This window comes from Aethina tumida, chromosome 2, assembly GCF_024364675.1.
Source record: "Aethina tumida isolate Nest 87 chromosome 2, icAetTumi1.1, whole genome shotgun sequence".
In the NCBI taxonomy this organism is placed as follows: Eukaryota; Metazoa; Arthropoda; class Insecta; order Coleoptera; family Nitidulidae; genus Aethina; species Aethina tumida.
Window position 1 is genome coordinate 27,390,816 of NC_065436.1, and position 20,496 is coordinate 27,411,311.

General features: G+C 30.4%; 2 protein-coding genes across 3 annotated transcripts in view; both read left to right on the top strand.

Annotated features, from left to right (window-relative positions):
- The window catches only part of LOC109595353 (netrin-1), a 175,053-nt gene extending 162,806 nt beyond the window's left edge, over window positions 1-12,247 (top strand). Inside the window, exons 5-7 of one of the 2 annotated variants that reach the window (XM_020010694.2) lie at window positions 7,121-7,189; window positions 7,578-7,770; window positions 10,619-12,247. In XM_020010694.2, the coding sequence (XP_019866253.2) occupies window positions 7,121-7,189; window positions 7,578-7,770; window positions 10,619-10,775 (419 nt within the window). In that variant the 3' untranslated portion in view covers window positions 10,776-12,247. The remainder of the gene's footprint in view (window positions 1-7,120; window positions 7,190-7,577; window positions 7,771-10,618) is intronic. The other variant, XM_049963577.1, reaches the window with a different exon arrangement.
- A 2,180-nt stretch (window positions 12,248-14,427) lies between these two features.
- LOC109595346 (probable prefoldin subunit 4) lies at window positions 14,428-15,250 on the top strand. Its single transcript, XM_020010686.2, has 4 exons — window positions 14,428-14,572; window positions 14,639-14,743; window positions 14,797-14,913; window positions 14,966-15,250. The coding sequence occupies exons 1-4, from the start codon at window positions 14,537-14,539 to the stop codon at window positions 15,116-15,118; spliced, it is 411 nt and encodes a 136-aa protein (XP_019866245.1). The 5' UTR covers window positions 14,428-14,536; the 3' UTR covers window positions 15,119-15,250.
- Window positions 15,251-20,496: the final 5,246 nt, after the last annotated feature.

Sequence of the window (20,496 nt, forward strand, 5' to 3'; positions counted from 1 at the left end):
GAAAGTTTTGTGGGTTCTTGGAAATTACAGAAAGTTGAACCTCAATAATAAATCCATTAATAACCATTTAATATTTTGAAATGTCTTTTGAATATTAAGAGGTTTTATGTTAATATTCCTTTTCCATTGATTAAAGGAGTTCTTCTTTGTTTGGCCTCTTGGAAGTTGGTCAATATACAAAATTCCACGTGAATATCCATCACAGAGTCATTAAAATCTTTCTCCATATCAAGTAAAGAATTGACTGTGTTCAACTTTTTGATTCATAAAACTTCTTAATAATTGTTGGTTCAACGCAGTTTAATAATGATAATCTATAACTAAATATATTGTATATTTTTTCAGTACATATTGCTTAAATTCTTCATTAATACTAATTCCTAAATAATTTTGAAGTTGTTTATCTTCATTGCCACTTCTAATTATGTGTGAAATCCTACTTATTTAACTTCAACATCTTTTCCAAACGCTAAAGCTAATTTTTAAACTCAAATTATAGGACTAAACCATTTTTACTAAAAATGAAATAAAAAAAATAAATAACATAGTTAGAAAGATTGCAAAGAAAGAAATATATGATATTTGATAGTTTCTCGATATTACAAATTTTCATTTAATTTAAAATCTTTAACATTAATAGTTTTGGTCTAATTTGATAATAATTCAAGATTCATGTATTTCAATGATTTTCAATAAATTCTTTTGATTGTAGTTAAAAATTTTTATCAAAATTTTACGAGAGAGATAATGAGATAATGATATATATTAATAAACAAAATTATTATATTTAACATAAATATTTTATTTTTACTATTTAATTTAAATGAATAAATACAAAAATAATAATAACATTAACAAATAATAAAATAAGATATGAAATCAAAAGTGTTAGTAAAAATTAATTTCATTTAACTCTTAAATGTACCAATGAATCATTTTTTCCTTTGTCAATTATAAATTTTTATAAGTTTAATAAAATAATTTAATAATTATTATATTTATTTTTAGAAATTATAAGTCTAATATTTCTGTACCTAATATAAAATATTATTAAATATTATATATTAAACTTATGAAAACTTGACTACATACAGTTATTAATTACTTTTTTTAATTCAGTTTAAAATCAGATATAAAAACATTTATAGTTTTGGACTAATTTTAATGATTCAAAATTCATTTATTTCAATGATTTTAATGAATTCTTTTGATTTTAGTTAACAATTTTATTAATCTACTTAAATTTTTTATCAAAATTTTTGAAAGGAGATAATTTGGAGGATTTTGAAGATTTGAATCAGAATTTGCCACATCGAAAAAGAAATAGGTTTATTACCAAGATAATATTTAACATAAATATTTTATTTTTACTATTTGATTTAAATAAATAAATAAAGTTGTACCGATGAAGCATTTTTCCTCTGCTCAATTCTCTATACATTTTTATAACTCAATAAACTATTAGTTTATTGCTTTCGAATTGCAAAACGCGACGGCGAAACAAATGTGCTTAACATCAAATACGGGCTTTCATAATAGTTTCAGTTATAACAAATTACAACGTAATAAAAAATACCGCAATTTTTAATACACAATTTAAACGTTAAAGCCGAAAAAATGTTTGACATGCAAAACAATGTTAAATACATATTTACCACTAAAACTAATGGAAAACTCGTCGTAGTTATAAATATAAGACGCAGATCCGAACAAGAATTTCCACGGACCCGCAAACTTTACTCATGAATAATTTAAATATTTTATAACTACGTGGTTTTAGAACTACTCTAATGTTTATGTAAACAGTTATCCTTTTACAGAGACTGCAAAAGAGAATACTGTTTTAAATTACCGCTCCACTATTCAACGTACAGATAAAATATTTATGCACATTTGTTTTATTGTTGGACTCCCTAATTTACTTAAAAGGCTACTGCTGATACAACCACACGAAGGCAATGTACATTTTATCGTCCTCACTAAAATTAATTAGACGTCGTTTAGTGTCTTCGACAATTGTTTTTTGTACGTTTGGCACAACTGGTGACGTGTTTGTTGTACCCGCGAGTGTCAGTTACATCCAAAGACGGCGTTTTTATTCTCAATTAACTCATTAACCGTCATGATTTGTCCCCCAGGAACAGGTCAGTTGTTGGAGCTCGAGGTTCGTTAACCTTCGCCACTTTTTCTCTTATCGCGTCTTGTCTCAGAGACCCCAGAAAACTAGACGGATATCACAATGAAACGGATTGTTTAGTTCATTGTTAAAAAAATAATAATAATAAAGTGAGCGAACGTAACGTACCGACTTACGTAATTACGGTTGTTATTAATTAAATTGTTGTTCGGGTGCATTTATTCAATTGACGGAACTATGAAACTCCTGAATTCTTTATTAAATTCTTTCAGTCGGCCGCATACATTATACATGAGCAATTAGTTCGATTTGATCAAAAGGATGTGGGCAGAGTGAAAAAGTTCTCCCTCCGGAAAAAGTTACATAATACGGACTTTAAAACTTATAATTGAATCAATTCCGATTGTTTACGATCTTTCAATATGGTCTGGGAGAAAGTTTCGCAAAGTTACTTCATAAACTTACATAATTTTACTTTTCAATAAAATCGGATTATCATAAAGGAAGTAATCCTCTTTCCGTTCGACTGCCGAGTTATGTGATAATTTTTCAGATTAAAGCGGATTAAAAGTAACCATCTGTGATAATATCAATTACACTATGCAACAATTACGAAGAAAAAAATTGCTTCTAATGTTGAAACAGGGTCTGCTGGGATATTTAAAATATCCGAATTATGAGTTTATATTCGAAAAATTTCACCTATTGTGTTTGAGTTAAAGAATATATCATACACCATACATCATATATAATTTTGATTGAAGTTCAAATAAAGAAACAAAATTCAAGAATAACGGAGTTTATTTACACTAAATCTTTTGCATAATTTTTTTTTGCAAATCACTTATACTCCTGATCGCTTTCTCTCATAACCACATCATTGGTGGTTTCCATCTGCCTTGATATCGTTGTCCATTTTTAGAATATTTTGATGGAATCTTTCTCCATGTTTATCCAAAATTTCGGGGAAAAATTTAAATATCAGCCCATTTAGCATTAATTCTCCAGTAATTTTTAAATAAGTAAAAAATCTTACATGTTAGGAAGTTGTTACTCTCATTTTCGGTTTTAGAGTCGTAAAAAATAACCTCTTACAACACAGTGACAAAATGACTTTAAAGTAATGTGATCCTTGTACACATTTTTATATTTATTCTTTTTCCAGCAGACATACTGACTGGTCGATATTTATTGCCGGGAGTATGACCTAGACTCTTCAGAAGATGTTTATCCTTGTCAAACATTTGCAGCCTCCTTTGAAGCGTATTTTATCTACATCTGCATTCAATAAAAGATTTATTAAAAGATTTTATATTAATCTCGATTCGGCATCCGTCTCGCAACAGCCCGTCCTTGATTGTGAGATGTGATTTATTGCACATTTATTGACGTCAAAAATAAAATGCACACAGAAATGAAAGGTCGAACGACAATGTAAGGAATTTTACGGCAGTTTAGTACAAACTACGGGAAACTAAGTAGGTGCTTATTTTTACGCGGCAACTAACCGTAAAAACACTGTCCGTGTAATATATATTGATAAAATCAGCAATTTAGTTTACAGTCGCCGTAACGATCCTGTCTTAAAAATACCTGAAGTAAGTCGGACTTAAAATTGAATACTTCAATTAAGTAAAAAGGATCGCGTAGGCCCAAACCGTAGCGGCTCAATTGTCGAATTGTCAGGGGCAGATGTTTAAATGAACCATTTTACAACAAGGCCGAGGATTTTATTGTAAACCATTAACGTTTTTATCAAATTAAGATTTTATCCGTTTTATTTATTGTGGGTATTAACATGCAGGAAAACAAGATTCCACTCGATATCGGTTATAAAATTTAATTTAAATATCCCGGAATGGTGTGAAAAGTTTAATTATTGAACAACATATTAAAAAGTGATAATACTACACTATTTCTTATCAGATTAGAATTTTGAATACGCATCGAACTCAAGGGAAACGAAAGCAAATTTGATTAATTAATGCTAAGATTTTCTATATTTTTAATGTCTACGGTCTTGAAACGTTATACTTTATTACAAAACCGATTTAGTTGATATTATGATTTTAATAAATAATAAACTACGTAACATGTCGAAGTTCCATGTCAAAGTTGGAATTCGTAATCCTACAGCTAATAAAATTACCGTAACAAATTTACATCCTTAGCAACGCAATAAAGTTTTTATTACTCGTGTATGCAATAAAAGAAATTGGACATAAAATATGTCATTTATCTGGAGAGTAAGTTTCAGAGATAAGCTAAAACTGTTTTTCCATAAAATTGGATTTTTAAAATAATTGCTTTCCTTAAGCCGTCCCAACTGTAAATCTTTATTAGTCGAAATAGCGACAACAATAATTATAGGTAATTTACTCTACCCTCTGGGAGGGGGTGCCACAAACTGCTGCCATATACTAGGCAACCCAGTTAACACGGTGATCCCGTGATTGGATGCCGTGCACCGCAATATTGACAGACCTAATTCTCATAATCCCGTGCGACTTGTATCGTCCGGCCGCCGACTTATTTATCAAAACGTTTACCGAAACAAAACCTGGGGGGCTCGCGGAGGGAGCGTTCCCCCTCGGCCGTAGGTAGGGTCGCATCAAACGCGACCTAATCGACGGGAAAATCCCTTGCAGTCCCGGAAAAATATATTCAAACATCCGCCCGAGCGGCAGCGACACGACCCGCGGGGTTCGGATTGGAAAAGTTTTGCCTGAATTAGTTACGAACGCGGGATCGTGCGTCCCCCTCTCGTCCTGGACGTCGGGGGCGACGCGAAGAATTTTTTTTACGATTTCATACGCTTAATTTGCCTGTAGGTTTTTGTTTTGGCGGTCCATTATTTTTCTCCGCTTCGGTACAGGAGAATTTGGACAGGCAATTTTTAATTTTACAAATACGTTTACATTTATTTTTGTGTCTGCCTCAGCTTCGAACTGATTACCTTTATGATAAAATATTCGCTATGTTTTGAGTAAATGGGGGCGGATCGTTAATTATAACTAAACTAAAATGATAAATGAATTCCGACAACTACCCTTGCACATTTTAATGAATATCGCATTACTCTTTGAACATGCATACATTATGTTTGGGGTTGGCTGCGACCTGCGTTTTTACTTTAATTAAATTTGTTCCGTGCAATGGTGTTGTGAAACTAGAGATATGTTGAAATATTAGTTGTAAGGATATTACAATTTATTTTGCTAATGAGAAAATAATTATCTCATCTGTCAGAAAATATTAGGTTGTGAAGAAAGTTACATTTTTCATCATTAAAAATAAAATCTCAGCCTAAACAAAATTTTATTAATCGAAATAAGAACCATTTGAGTCAATACAATTTTAACAATGAGCAACAAACTTATTTATACCGGTGGAATAAGAACCATTTGAGTCAATACAATTTTTCCAACGAGCAACAAACTTATTTATTCCTTTTTCCCACCGGAATAAATAATATGGAATAATACTACCAGTGGAATAGAACTCTGTGGGTCTGGAAGCGACAAATCTATTCAGACTTTCATACACTTCCACTTCTGCAGTGTCAGCTGGATGAGCGTTATCATAAAGAAGAATTTGCCCCTTTCTGTTGACCAATATTGAACACATACTCTGCTATTTTTGGTGCATTTCGTTGATATGTTGGCAATACTTCACCGCCGCACTTGCTACACCAGGATTCATGAAGCTGTAATCCATTTCTCGAGTTTTTTGGTAGTCCAGTCTATTTCAGGTGGTTGAAAATGATCGTCCAGTCAGTCAACTTCAAACTCTCGAAGAATATGACGTTAATTAGATTCAACTAAGCCCCTTAATTGATCGTTGTCTAAATCAGATGGCGGACTGCTGTACATGTCAAGTCTCTCGTCCTCGCCCCACATTATTGGAACCACCATTATGCTGTACGTTTGTTAGTGGTTCCTGGCCCAAATTTGTTGTCACGAGCGAATACAAGAAAATTGTACAAATTTGCTTCTTATCCATACTCCTGAATAAATGGCCAAATGATTTTAAATTTACATAAAATTTGACCTAATATTCATCACTAAGAAACAAAAAATGCAATAATTTTCTTGACAAACTAATAATAAATAACTTATATTTAAGAGCTTCTTGAATATTAACATGTTTTTAAACCCAAGGATGTTTCAGGTGAAATCATAATTTTTGAATAAAACATCCAAGCATTTTGTTTTGATGATGCAGTTGTATTATGCGTCGCAATTAGTGATTTAAAACGCGTATTCTCCCGGCTTTGTCAGTTTGAAACAAAGGGAGTACGTTCCCCCTTGATAATGGCAGTGTGTTGTTTGAACCGCACAGTTCCCGATATGCGTTAATTATTTACAGGCTGGAGATTACTTGAACGCACAAGCAATCAATGTAATACTTATTTAATCCAGACTCTCCCTTCAAACGGTGGATGCACGCCATTGAGTCTTACGGGGATTCAGTTAATGGTGCAAAAATTTCAACCAGACAATGTAAATCATTGCTCCATACAACAAGTTATTGGCCGAATGCGGACTGTTCTTAAGTTATTCCAAAATGCAAATAAGTCGAGACATAATGATTTTTCGGAGCTCAATATAAGAAGAGATTGAATTGGAGTTTCCCCCCTTCTTATTAGGAAATAGATTTCAGATTTCAGGACTAAAATATGAGTGCTACTATGTCTTTATGAATATTAATAAAACGTTTTCCTTTTGCTCAGCAATTTTCAACGGCTTCCCCCTGATTGATTTTTTATAACTTCCGTCGAATTACTGTTCGATTGCCAATGCTCCAGTCGCCTTCCTAAACTTTATTCCAGAAATGTAAATTCGCGATTCCAGTAAATAGGCGCTGGTACTGGGAACGTCGGAAGTTTGTGGAGGGACCCAAGTGGTAACTTCACATGTTTCCTATTGACCCCCTTTCGCTTAAGTCACGTACGGAAATAAAAATACTTTGACACTTTTTCAGATCAGTGCGGAAAGTGCAAAGCCGCCACCAGAAGACTAAACCTCAACAAATATTGCAAGAGAGATTACGGTAAGTCGTTTTTTAATGTGTAATGGATGGGTTTTTCTTCATCGGCTTTAATTTACTGGTCATGTTTATTGTATGGTGTTTATGCATGTAATTTCGTTCTCCTTTTTGAGTATTTACTACATCCGAAAGCCATAAAATCCGGCCTTGCATCGTAAATCGTCGCACGGAGAAAATTACACAATTTATATGTAAAACTAACACATTAATATTAATTTATTTAATAAAATTATAGTTTTATAACGTGCCGGCCTCAAGTCAGTGGGAGGTGTGAAATCAAAACGGGAGATCCGGGAAAAACTTGGCTTGGCTTTTGAGTTTAATTACTTATTAACAAAAATGTTTGTTTATAATAAAACTGTTTAGAATTAATTTAAAATTCCACTTGCAGCAATAATGGGAAAAGTGTTGTCAAGACTGGATGGCGAGGAAGAGGAGCACACAAAAGGATGGGTCAGATTCATGATACACGTCGACCTTATATACAAAAAGTCACCCGGTTCCAGGATACGAAAGGGTCCCGTTTCAATGTTGGTACCAGCATCTGATTTGGCCTGCAAGTGTCCGAAAATCAAGACCGGCAAGTAAGTAACCAGCCACACAAAAAAAACAGGTTCCATTAAACCGATGGCACAACGTTCAAACATTTAAACTATATGCGGAGCGTTGAAGTTGAATGTTCGCAGTCAGTGGATGGAGCTAGTACACTTAAATTGATTCAATTCGAAATTCTACATTAGCGTAATCTGCCTTCGAAGTTAGAAATCTACATAATTGCACATGAACGGTAACGACGTAATTATCCCGCTTACGCGTCCATATTCGCTGAAATTAATGTAATTTGTTATTCTTCATTAATTTATTTTAATAGAATGCGTGTTTATTATGTGTTTATGTTTATATGCAATGAGTGTGAATTTAACGTTCATGTTTTTATTAAGTATTGATCCCCCACATAAATAATTACCAAAATAGCAACGTTGCATGTAATTATAAAATCACGAAACACTGAGCAAAGGTGTCCGACAACAAGCCGTTTAATTAAAAACTGCGTAGACCGGTGATTTTCTCTAATCGTTTCAGCACATGCAAATCGCGCAATAATTCAGACCCAATGCTTAAAAATGCACCAGCGAAATGAATAAATTATCGGGCGCTGTCCCAAAGTTATTAAGGCAATCATTACAATAATGGGTGAACAATCCATTAGTGTCCAGATTAAACACGTCTCAAGATTAAAACGCTGAAAGGTGGATGAATTAATTATTGGAATGAGAGAAAAAAACGGTGGGGTGGATGAATATTCTTGGCAGACTTGAAATTTTAATTTAGTTTTGATATTTCAATAATTTTATTGCTTTTTGAAATGAGATAATCTCAAAACTTAAAAATTATTTCTAAAAATTCCTGTCCAATGTTTTATTTAAAATTTTTTGATAATTCCTTAGATAGTACATGTAAACTCCTATTGTCAGGTGACCACAGTTAAACGTAATAAAACCCACCGAACAGCATATAAAAGAGAAAGAATCCTAAGAAATCGATTTGTTATTTCAAAAATGTTTGTTACATTTATGTTTTTATTATCATATTTATGGTTGACCGAGGGGATTACATTTCCTCTTACTTGAGCCCATCTTTGATATTCACATTGAAGATTACTTTATGAAAAATACATTTGAAATTTAAAATAGTTTTCTAAAAGGTGCTCTGAAAATATCCAGTTATTTATGGCAGCCAACTTCCTTGGTATTATATAAATTGTTGTACCTTATACATGTTTTTCGTAGATAAAGATGCGAATATTTTATTTAACATTCTCTAATAAACTTATATACAAAAGTTTTGGATATTAAAAAAAGTATGTAATAAGCGTGATGAAAAATAAAATTTATTTAGTAAAAATGTACACTAAATTTAACATAAATATTAATATTAGGTCCTCCATGGGCATCGATGGCAGCTTAACACTTCCTCTGCATGCCATCTATGAGGTTGTTCAATGTTTCTGGTAGTATATTGACCCATGTTTAAATATATTAAAAATATGAATTGAACTACTTGAATTGTATACCAGTATCTATCATATTTATTGTTTTTTTTTCCTGTTATTCTTGTATCTACAATGCGGCTGGTCGATCTAATTTTATTTTTTAAAAACTTGTTTTTCTTTATTTTTCAAGTGACAAAGTTATAGCAACTTTTTACTTCATATTTTTTCATTATTTTCTATGAATTTAAATCGAATAGGTATTAATGATCTTTTATCTATTATAATTATTTAATAATCATTGGTCGAAGTGAAACTGTAAGAAAAATTATAATTTGGCGTTATCGAGTTTCTGGTAGAATATATTTGTCTGAATTTGAATATCATGAAAAAAATTCGATAATTGGATAATTCGAATGTCAAGACAATCTAATCTTATCGTCAACTAAAATGAAAGCCAACCTAGAGGAAATGGGACCTGCTGAAATTAGTTTAAATACTCTCAGGAGGTTCGTTTTACCTCAGACGTACAAAAAAAAACCTAAAAATGTGAAGGTCCAATTTTGATTTGCTTAGGATCACAGAAAAATAGAGACGAGTAGTTTGTAGTGACGAGTCTAAATTTATTTTATAAAAAATGATGGTTCTACTTATGTCAGACATCCTACATGGACCAAACTACACAAATATTGTTTATACGCCACAATGAAACATGGTAGCGGTTCAATTATGCTATGGGAATGTTTCAATGGTTCTGGCACATAGGATACATAGACTAATTTATGTACAGGAATATATTAAACAACAAATTGATTCCATATATTGGAAGAAATGATGCTCGTAATAAATGTGTTTGAACATGAAAACAATTTCAAAGTACAAAATTGTGACAAATTGGTTAAAAAATCATAGTATCCTTGTTTTGTCTTGACCGTCCCAACCTCTTCCCAACATCAACCCTATAGAAAACATCGGGGATCATGTTTATAACCAAATTTTACAAATTTAAATGAACTTTTCTCTGCAATTCAAGATGGAGTTTGTACCCGGAGGTGGATCAAAATATTAAAATAAAAAAATTACACCAAATGTTCAAGTTAGTAAAATATGTATAATATTTTATAGACTAAATATAGTAGTTTTTATAAGGGAGTATAAAACACAATAGTAAATAAAAATTATTTTAATAGCTCACATTAAATAAAAGCTGAAATATTTGTTATTTTAAAATGTTGATATATTTACAAGTTTGTACGACCATTATAACAAATTATTCCCCGTATTATAATGGAACCCCGTTAGTATAAGTATACAGTTGAATTTCATAAAAATTAATAAAATAATCACTGTCATATATACAATCAACGACTTTTGAACATGAGTTTACTTCAGTACGAAAAGCTGGGTGCGGGAGTAATATTGTCTGATGATTTTTTTTCCAGATCGTACCTGTTCCTTGGTAGGGAGAAGGACGATTCGCCCGGAGGTATAATCACAAACAGCCTGGGCGTAACCCAGAGATCCATTGTGATCGAATGGAAGGACGAGTGGGACCAGAGGATGCGCAGGTTCCGTCGCAGAGCCCGCAAATGCAAATGAAATGCCAAACATCCCGAAACCGCCAACTTACAACACTATTAAACACGTCAACGTCATTTCGGTTCTAAATTTTAATTAATCGCCAAACGGACGAACTGCCCAACATCTTTCGAATTGACAATAAATCCAACAGGACATATCAGTGAAAGGGGTTTTACTTTTTGCTTGTTTCCTTTGGCTTCTTTTCAGGCCAGTTTGTTTAATTGAAGGCCTAAATAGCACAAAATACTATAATTGATTGTGGAATAAATTTGTTGGGCAGTTCACCCGACATAGCTTACAGTCTCACTGTGATTTATTTATATTATTTCAGTATTGTAAAATCTCATTTAGCTTGAGGCTCTTGTGACTTACCATATTTTAATTACATTAAAAAAAATGCACTGTACCAAACGCATTTATATATGTTTTAGTTAATAATTGTAATATTTTATATTTTGTAAATATTTTTTATTAAGATAACGCTGATGCATTAGTGAGTATAATTTATTTTGAATGATGAGTGTGAGATTTCGAGGATAGTCACGATTTTAATCAAAATATGCATAAATTTTAACATTTTTGAAAAGCTCCTTAAAACATTAACAACGTCGTATCTCGTTGATATTTATCTATTGTTAATTATATGAGATTAGTCAATCTAAAATTAAAACCAGCCACAAAACTCTTTACCTATAATTTATGCTTTAATCGCCAGATTTAATTAATTTACGCAATAATTCACCGCTTACAAACAGAATATTAAACGGACTGACTAATCTAACTTGTTTGAAGTTAAGATATAAGAATAAGCCAAAGCTTTCATGGTTTAACTATAACTTGCAATAAAAAAGTCGACGGTTTATTGCATTTTACAAACATGTAAAATCGGAACAATTACTTTATTCTAGTTTGTCTTCCAATTTTGTTTAATCCTTTCGAACAATAAATAAATTATTTTGGTACTTATTGGTGACCTTGCTTTAAATTTCGATTATACATGTTTGATCATAAAGTATGAATGGATAATGAAGAAGTTAAGATTGTACAGTATTATAAATTGTTTGCTAATATAAATATTCCATATTAATTATGTATAATCTAAGCAGCTATATTAATGTAACATTTATACTAGTTCCTAGAGGCCATATTAAAAATCTAAATGTTTTTAAAATGTTATAAATAATCCTAGACTCTAGTGTTTGATGTTGTCAACATATCAACTGTATGTAACGTGTTTTTAGCAATATTCTACTATGGAGAGGAAATACTGATTTGAACTCATAATTTTTAAAACCGTATTTGTACTTTATGCATACACATAATTCATGCATGTCTATTTAAAAAGGTTTATTTTGATTACGAACATGATTATATTGAACAGCAATGTCGACTTCCATAGAATGAAAATTAGTCACATTTACTTGCAACATCATCAATAATTTGTAAATTCTTTGTGTACCTAATAAATTTATTGTAATAAATGTATTATGTATAAATTGTTGCTTATTTATTTATCTTATTTTACCCCAAAACGAATCATTGTTCAATTATAAATTTCAACTTTTGAAATATATAAAGTTTATTAGACTTTTTAAGACAATTCAGACAATAGGAAATTTGTTCTTTGGTATATTATTTTACTTAGAATTAACAGCAAGTGGAACTGAGATGAATAATACCTCCTTGAAAAGGTGAGTTAAAAAAATTAATAAGCTGTAAGTTTCAAATAAAACAATTAAGATTCATGTTTTTTAAATCATTTGATTGATTAAACGATCAAAGTGATTAGAATAGCTATTTTCTTACAGAAGATAGGACCATTAAATTATGTTAAAGTTCAAGTCGAAGCTACATTTTAAATGGATGAAACATAAATGTTAATTAGAAAATGCACAACCAATAACTGGTTTCTTTATTGAAATCTTTGCTAGTTTTGTTCATTCAGATACACTGGTACGCATTCAATTAATTAATTTTTTATTTGCCTAGTAGACAGGCAAAAATTTTATCTATTTTTTATTTCAATCTGTCTGACAATAAAAGAAGTTGGATTTTTGTTAGAATCTTTTATTATTTTATTTTTAAATGAGTGTGTTGCTTCATATTTGTTAATAACAGACTTAATAAACAAATTGTGAATTAAATCATTTTAAAAAAATTTTATGCTATTTCTGGCCATCATATTCGTTTCCAAATTAATTGGGCCTAAATCAAAAAAATAATTTGAGTTGTATTATTTACAAGCTGTTTATTACACTTCTATAATCAGAAAATTTTTAATTATAAAAATTTCATGTGAAAATTATTGTGAAATAAATTTCTTGTGAAAGCAAAATTGGAAAAAATTTGGGTCCTCTCGAACAATTTAGTTTCAAAGAAAATTTCCCGTATGAGTATTAAATACTAATGAGCCATACTTTCGAAATTTCTTAGGTGCATTAATTGCTACAATTACGAGTGGTAGTCTTAAAGAAATATATATACATACAGTATATATATAAATATAATGATGTTACGAAAAACGTAAAAATTTACTAAAAACGTAAAAAACTATTAAAATCTCAAAAATTCATTAAAAACGTGAGAAATTACTAAAAACGTAAAGTGACCTAATTCCATACGATAAAATCCATACGATCATTTTCCATACTAGCAAAATTCATACGATCATTTTCCATATGTTCAAAATCCATACGATCATTTTCCATACGATCAAAATCCATATGGTCATTTTCCATAGGATCAAATTCCATACGATCAATTTCCATATAATTAAAATTTATTGGATAAAATCCATACGATTAAATTCATAGTGATTAAAATACATAGTATCACTTTAATAACTTTATGGATTTTTATTTTTTTACTAATACTAATTTCCTGAAAATCATTAAAAAAGTAAAAATAAATAATTCTAATTCTTCCTGGATTCACAAAAAATTACTAAAAACGTAGAAACAATCATTTTATTAATAGAACAATTTTTAAATTAATTTTATGATTAACCCAGCTGTACCCGCGACTTCGTCCGGGAAGCGCTCGACGTGACTGGACATTTCAACATTACTTTATTTTTCTAAAATAAAAGAATTTTTCTAAAATAAATGTAGCCTAAGTTACTCCTTATTACATCAGCTACCTGCAATAAAAGTCCTGTCAAAGTCAATCCAGCCATTTCAGAGATTAGCCGGAACAAATAGACAGAGAGACAAAAATTATAAATACTGTATTTATATTCATATGCATGTAGTAAAAAACGGTTATTTCAATATTACAAACAGTTTTTTTTTTTGTTTTTGGACTAGAGAATGGAAAATCTTACTAGACGCACTCCTGAAAGGAATTCGGAGGCAAGTGTCCGATTCTCACGGACTAAAAATCACTCTCTATAGGGGACCAGCTCTAAAAGCTATAACCCAGATGGGCAGATGGGAACTTATTTATTCAGGCAGCCAAGAGGGAAGGCCTCTTGTATCTGTCTGGATAGTTCCGGGGGCGTATTACAAACAGACACTCCAATATTATTTATAGGTATAGATTATTCAACTAAACAAATAATTACTGTAAACAGAGGTAACATCTACAAGACAAATAGTAAAAGGTATTTTTATTGAAAATTAGAAAACTGTATATCGATAGTGCCATCTATTACTTAAAAATTGTACTTTCGTATAATAATCGAAAGCTGTAAATTTAACTCCTCTGTCAAATTAGTAACATAACCTCCACATTTCCGTGCTTCTCAAGACTCATTTAAATTATTAAATTGCCATTTAAAAATGACTACCGCCGCCAATAAAGGAACTTTCCAACCGGTAAGTCATTTAATTTGTAGTATTATGATCATCCGCAGTACATTAGATGTGTATTTCTATTTTTAGGACTCAGATGTGCACATCACATACGAGGACCAACAGAAAATCAACCGATTCGCACGATTAAACGCCAAATTAGAAGATTTAAAAGGAGACGTTAAAGTGAAGGAGGTAAAATGGCACGTATTTAATTCGTAAAGCAGTTTAAACCTAGTGTTTTATAGAATGATCTGCAGAGCATCGAAGACGCCTGTGAGGAAATTGAGCTGTTCGATGATGAGGAGAAAATTCCTTATTTGGTAGGAGAGATTTTCATATACCACGACTTGGAAACGGCACAGGTGACAATGGTAAAACATATTTATATGTTTTTTCTAACTGCGGTTCTTTTAGAAATGTCTTGAAGAAGCCAAGAAAAAAATCCAAGAGGAAATTAAGGAACTCCAACAAAAATCCAAAGAAGTGAAAGAGACCATGAGCGACTTGAAAACGCATCTTTACGGAAAGTTTGGAGGACACATCAATTTGGAAGCCGATGAAGAATAGTAGTATATTTTTTCAAATTGCACATTTATTTATACATTTATGCTCATGACTCACACCATTCAATCTTATAAATACAGTGTTCATAAATATGGAATAGGTATTTAAGTTTATTTAATAAATAATATTAAAACATGTGTCTTATTAATGCACACCAGATTGTTACAAATCAAATATTTATTGTGGAAATGTGTGAAACGTACACGTTATTTTGCCACAGAGGTCAACGAATTGAAATCGCGAATCTCTCTATCACTCCTATTATTTTTCGTTTTACACACAATTATTTCAATTAGAATGCATTCCGCGGTAAACACAAGGCAAATTGCATAAGAACAATGCATGTGTTGCGCAGTATCTTCGTGCACGAGATTATTTCCAATAATGAACAGTAATTTGTTCTAATTAGCAAAATCACATGCAAATATTCAATCTTGTGTGTACACATGACGTTAACGGGCGCGTACCACGAAATATTATGCATCGAGATTCGTTATGCCAATAGAAAATTGCAAATATTATATTTCGCCTGCTTTCTCCACATTTTTCCTCAGCCCCGGTTAAATTTTTCACCTAAATCGCTTCTGGCGTTTGGACTATCAATAAATTTTAATCAATTATCCAATTTCAGACAATTGGTTCAAATTATTGCTTCAGCAAATCGACTTTTACTATGGATATTGTACACAATAAGTGTACCAATCCGCAATCGTGACGAAGATTTGGGTCTACACTATAAGCACATTTTATATCTGAGGATATGCCGTGACTTATTCCTGCCACTCAAAGTGAAAGTTTCTTCATGTCCGTTTGGTATTTGCAAATCTACGGAAACATATCAAAAGGACACGGTACAATTTAACGACATTTTCTCCACATTAAATCAATATCCAAAAGGAGCAGTTCTAATTTGTTTAATTTTTATGCTTGTAAACATTTTTAATGTAGTGTTGAAGCTGTACACTTAATGCAAATATATTCTAACAGTATTTTAGTTTTAAAGCTTTATTTTATTGTTTTCTTCGTGTCGAACGTGAAGAATTAGTCCATTGAATAATGGGCAACGGTACCTACACTTAATGACAGTCGCACGAATAGTGTTAAAAAACAACAAATATCTTTAATTTAAAACCTTAATTTAAATTTAAATTAATCGCAATAAAGTTATATCTGCAGTCTAAATAAAAAATTTAGTGTTTATGTGTTTATCATTTGAGTGCGATCAAATAATTATATGAGGACTAAACATCCACGTGTAGTAAATCAAGTTTTTTGGTTGGCACAAAAACATGGTATCTTGATCCAAAACTAATGTACCTATTTATTATTTAAATTAAAGGAACACGAATTACAATGTTTATATTGTGATTCGAGAAACCAGTTTAAAATTTTAATGGCCATCATTAACTAGATCGGTGTCAATTTTTCCACAGGTTGTTTTTTATTTTTTTACTGAATGCGGTAAAAATTTGATTAATTAATTAGTAATTGAAGTAAGTAAGACGTCGTGCACGGCGCATTGATGTACACTTGTGGCCAGAGAAATAGCACACATTACTATCTTAACTTTAATTAGGAAACGTAGATATTAAAATTATTATTTCTACTTAAATTAAATCTCAAACAAAATAAATAGGAAATGTGGATGATCACAAAATTATCACACTTTTGAAAAACATATTTGTTAAATAATTTATGCATATAATATATTTATAATTTTTTTGTCATGGTCCTATACCATGCCAAGGAAAGGAACCCTAAACTTTTTAAGTGTTTTAAAGTTTTTGTAGTGTATCCGGCACCCACACTTCTATTAGGAGGACGATGAATATATTTTTACCGTCATAACTTCAAAGTACCTTTCGCCAAAATTCTGGAGAATAATTTATACATTTTTCTCTACTGAAATATATCCATGTAAGTTTTGTTTATTCAGTCTGATTGCTTTACTAGACACATTGATATTGTATGACTTAATTAATGAATTTATCTAATGAATAAGAAAGGATGGAAATGGAATAGAGTGAATGAAAGGATTTATTTTTCTAATTTCGGTTAATAAAAGGAGTTGTTTTTTATTAGGATATTTTCTTATTGTTTTATATTTGTTAATAAGCATTGTAAACCATTTTTCAGCTACATCATAAGTTTTTAACGATATCAGCCATCTTTAGACTTTAAACTTCTGTAGAGAGCAAGGTTTCTTTATTGTCACTGAAAATGAATTTATTTAATAAACTAATATAAATCTTAATAAGAATAAATTATAACAATTAAGAGTATTGTTAAATACATACAACTGAATGTGCTATTTCTTTGACCAACACAGTATATGGTAGGCAATATCCAGAGGTTGTAATTAACTGTATTTGTAGAAAGTGATGCATCAAATGAAAAAACGATTTTGTATACGTTGTGCATGTAAATAAATACAAATTAGAGAGGGGAACCTCGACAACAAGATGCATTATGTTAAGTTTTGACCTCGATTACTACTCCCACAGTTGTGAGCAATATATCTGAGGTTACCAGGGCAATATAATTAATTAACACAACGTAGGCCTCTTTCTTTTAGAGCGATTATGCGCAGATTTAGTGTGTGAAATGATTCGAAAATCCATAACTTTCAAAATTATCAATTCGATTACTTTTACTTTGTTATTAGGTAATTTATCTTAATAATTCGCCTTTAATTATGACGCACTTTAAGGGGCATGATTTGTTATTTAAATTGGTGTGTGCGTTTGTTTTTGTTGTATTACGAAAGCGTGGTTCGTGTGTGCATTACAAAAGACTACTTAAAATTTCATTAACAAACTCGGATGCAAATTCAACCGAGAAAAAAACCCACATCGTTTACAATAAGACATTTCAGTTATTATAAAGTGATGCGATAACTCACGTTGTCAATACGTCGTAAATTAGGGACCATTTTTCATAAGGACGTGTTTTATATACGAATTATGTTAAAAAGGTCGTTGTTATCAAATGCTGTCTGGCGTGTTTCTTCTCTTTGGATGTTTGCAATCGTAATATTTGTAGATTTTGGGAGTTTTTATGGGTCGTTGTTTAGTAAATTTGGATCGTGTATGGAAATAGTTCGGTGGATACTTATATAAATATTAAACCGTTTAATTATTATAATCAACCCAGTCAATCGTATTAATGTTTGTAAATTTATATTATAAGAAATATTACATAATATTGTTTATATAAAACTGGTTACTGGCATAAAGAGTTATTTGCTTTATGAAACTTTCTATTAAAAGAAATTTTAAAAGGGGTATTTTTATGTTTCGCATCTAATTAATTATAAACCCGCGTAAAATGACTTTTTTTAAAACACTCAGACGAATTGTTAGGAACAGTAAAATTTAAAATGTTCTGTTATTGTATCTTAAAGAACTGAATAAATTTGGTTCTTAATTCATGACTCATTAGTAAATAAGACTCATAAAGAAGCTTAAACCAGTATCTAAAAATTAAACCAAATGTACCTCGTAGAAATTTAAATTTCAAATACCCACTGACAACAATAGAAATCACGACAATGAATAAATAACGCGATCAGTCGAAAGTGATGGAATGAACTGCCTCTCACTTACTCATATGTTTTATTGTACTGTTTTAATACATTATTTATTTATAAAAGGAACAAATTAGTGGGTTCGAGAGACAAACTTTTTCAAATTACAGCTTTCGGCCTACAAACAAATTAATTGGACATATCAATTCATTACACCGTAATTATTGTGGCAATAAAATTGATGATGTGATTGAAGTTTTCAAATTAAAATCGTGTTTCGTTCAAGTTTCTACAATTAACCCGCAATTTTAGACATGACACCCGGTGTTAAATAAAAATGTGATTTATTTCAGTCGCAATTAAATAATTTAACAATTTGATTTCACATAGAGAGCAACTGGTGCATTGTTATGAAACCCGAAGTGCGACAACTGAAACAGAGTGTAACAGGTAAACCGCCTTGAAAACAGATAATTGTTTCAGTTCGTAAATTAACGGGGGGATTGTTTCAGAACAGACCGGCGTTGTTTTCCGGATCAAAGGCGACACTGTGCCAAAGCAGTTTTGAAGAGTGGCGATTTGGAAAGCGAGAGTGGCATTAATTTGACGTACTTGGAATTGGATTTTATATGTCGGTTTATCGATTGAGTGGTTTTGTTTGACGAACTGTTCGTGATGTTTAAAATATTTAAACAAAAAACATTTTTAAATGTTTTACTAAAATATTGTAAGAGAATTATTCCGAATGCTCTGATGTAGTTTCATGTAGATTAATGTGTTTTTGTAATTAATTCTAAAAATTATATGTTTTAAAATGTATGAGTAATATTTTAATGTAATGTATTTTAATTTATGTCTTTCGACTTGACAAATATTTAAGCAGTTTTTTTATTAGAAGAGTTAAAAATTTGTGTGTTTTTGTATATTTTCATTTCAAAAATTTCTAATCATATTTTATATTATTCAATTAAGTTTCTATTGTGTTTTTAGGTTTTAAAAGTACAATATCATTCTTATTATTTAAGTCAACATTCTGTTAATAGATCTAATATAAAAAATATGCATCTAGAAACGAATTTTATACATATTTAAGTAAATTAACAAAATATTGCGTTAAGGGAGTGTAATAAAATAAATATACAATAATGTTGCAAATTATTATTTCCATACAGGGTGTATATTGAAAATATCCACTGAACAGTTTAATAATTCATATACATATATAGTGTGTCACAAATTAGTTGTTTTTGTATTCTACGAATATGTCCAGAGCAAACAATAAAGTAAATTATGTTATGTTTCGTCTTAACATATATTTAGGAAAGAGTTTTTTAGTAAAATATCAGTAGAAAACAAAAAATCTTTTTACAAATTGTCATTTCAAAAATTTTTAATCATATTTTATATTTTTCAATTGAGTTTCTATTGCTATTCTATTAAGTTTAGATTTTAAAAGTGCAATATCACTCTTATCATTTAAGTCAACATCCTATGAAAACAAAGTATATAATTCCTAGGAAATTTTAATTTAGTTTAAAACATAAAATATTCTTTTTATTTTACTAAGAATGTTTTTCTTAAATTTTGATGTATGTAATAAATTTTTATTTCATATTTCCTTTTTCTAGATTTTATGGGAGAATTTTTTATTTACATGACATTTAATATGTTAGTACTTCTTGGAATCAGTTTGAAAACAAACTTTTTACAATAGTTGTGTTTTATGTGTGTATGTACTATGCCATTTATGGAAGATTTTTTAGTGTTTTTTAAGCTGAATATTGGAATTTTTATGTACTTATTTATACAAAGACAAAATTTTGTTAAACAATTCTAATTGCAATATGAATAATGA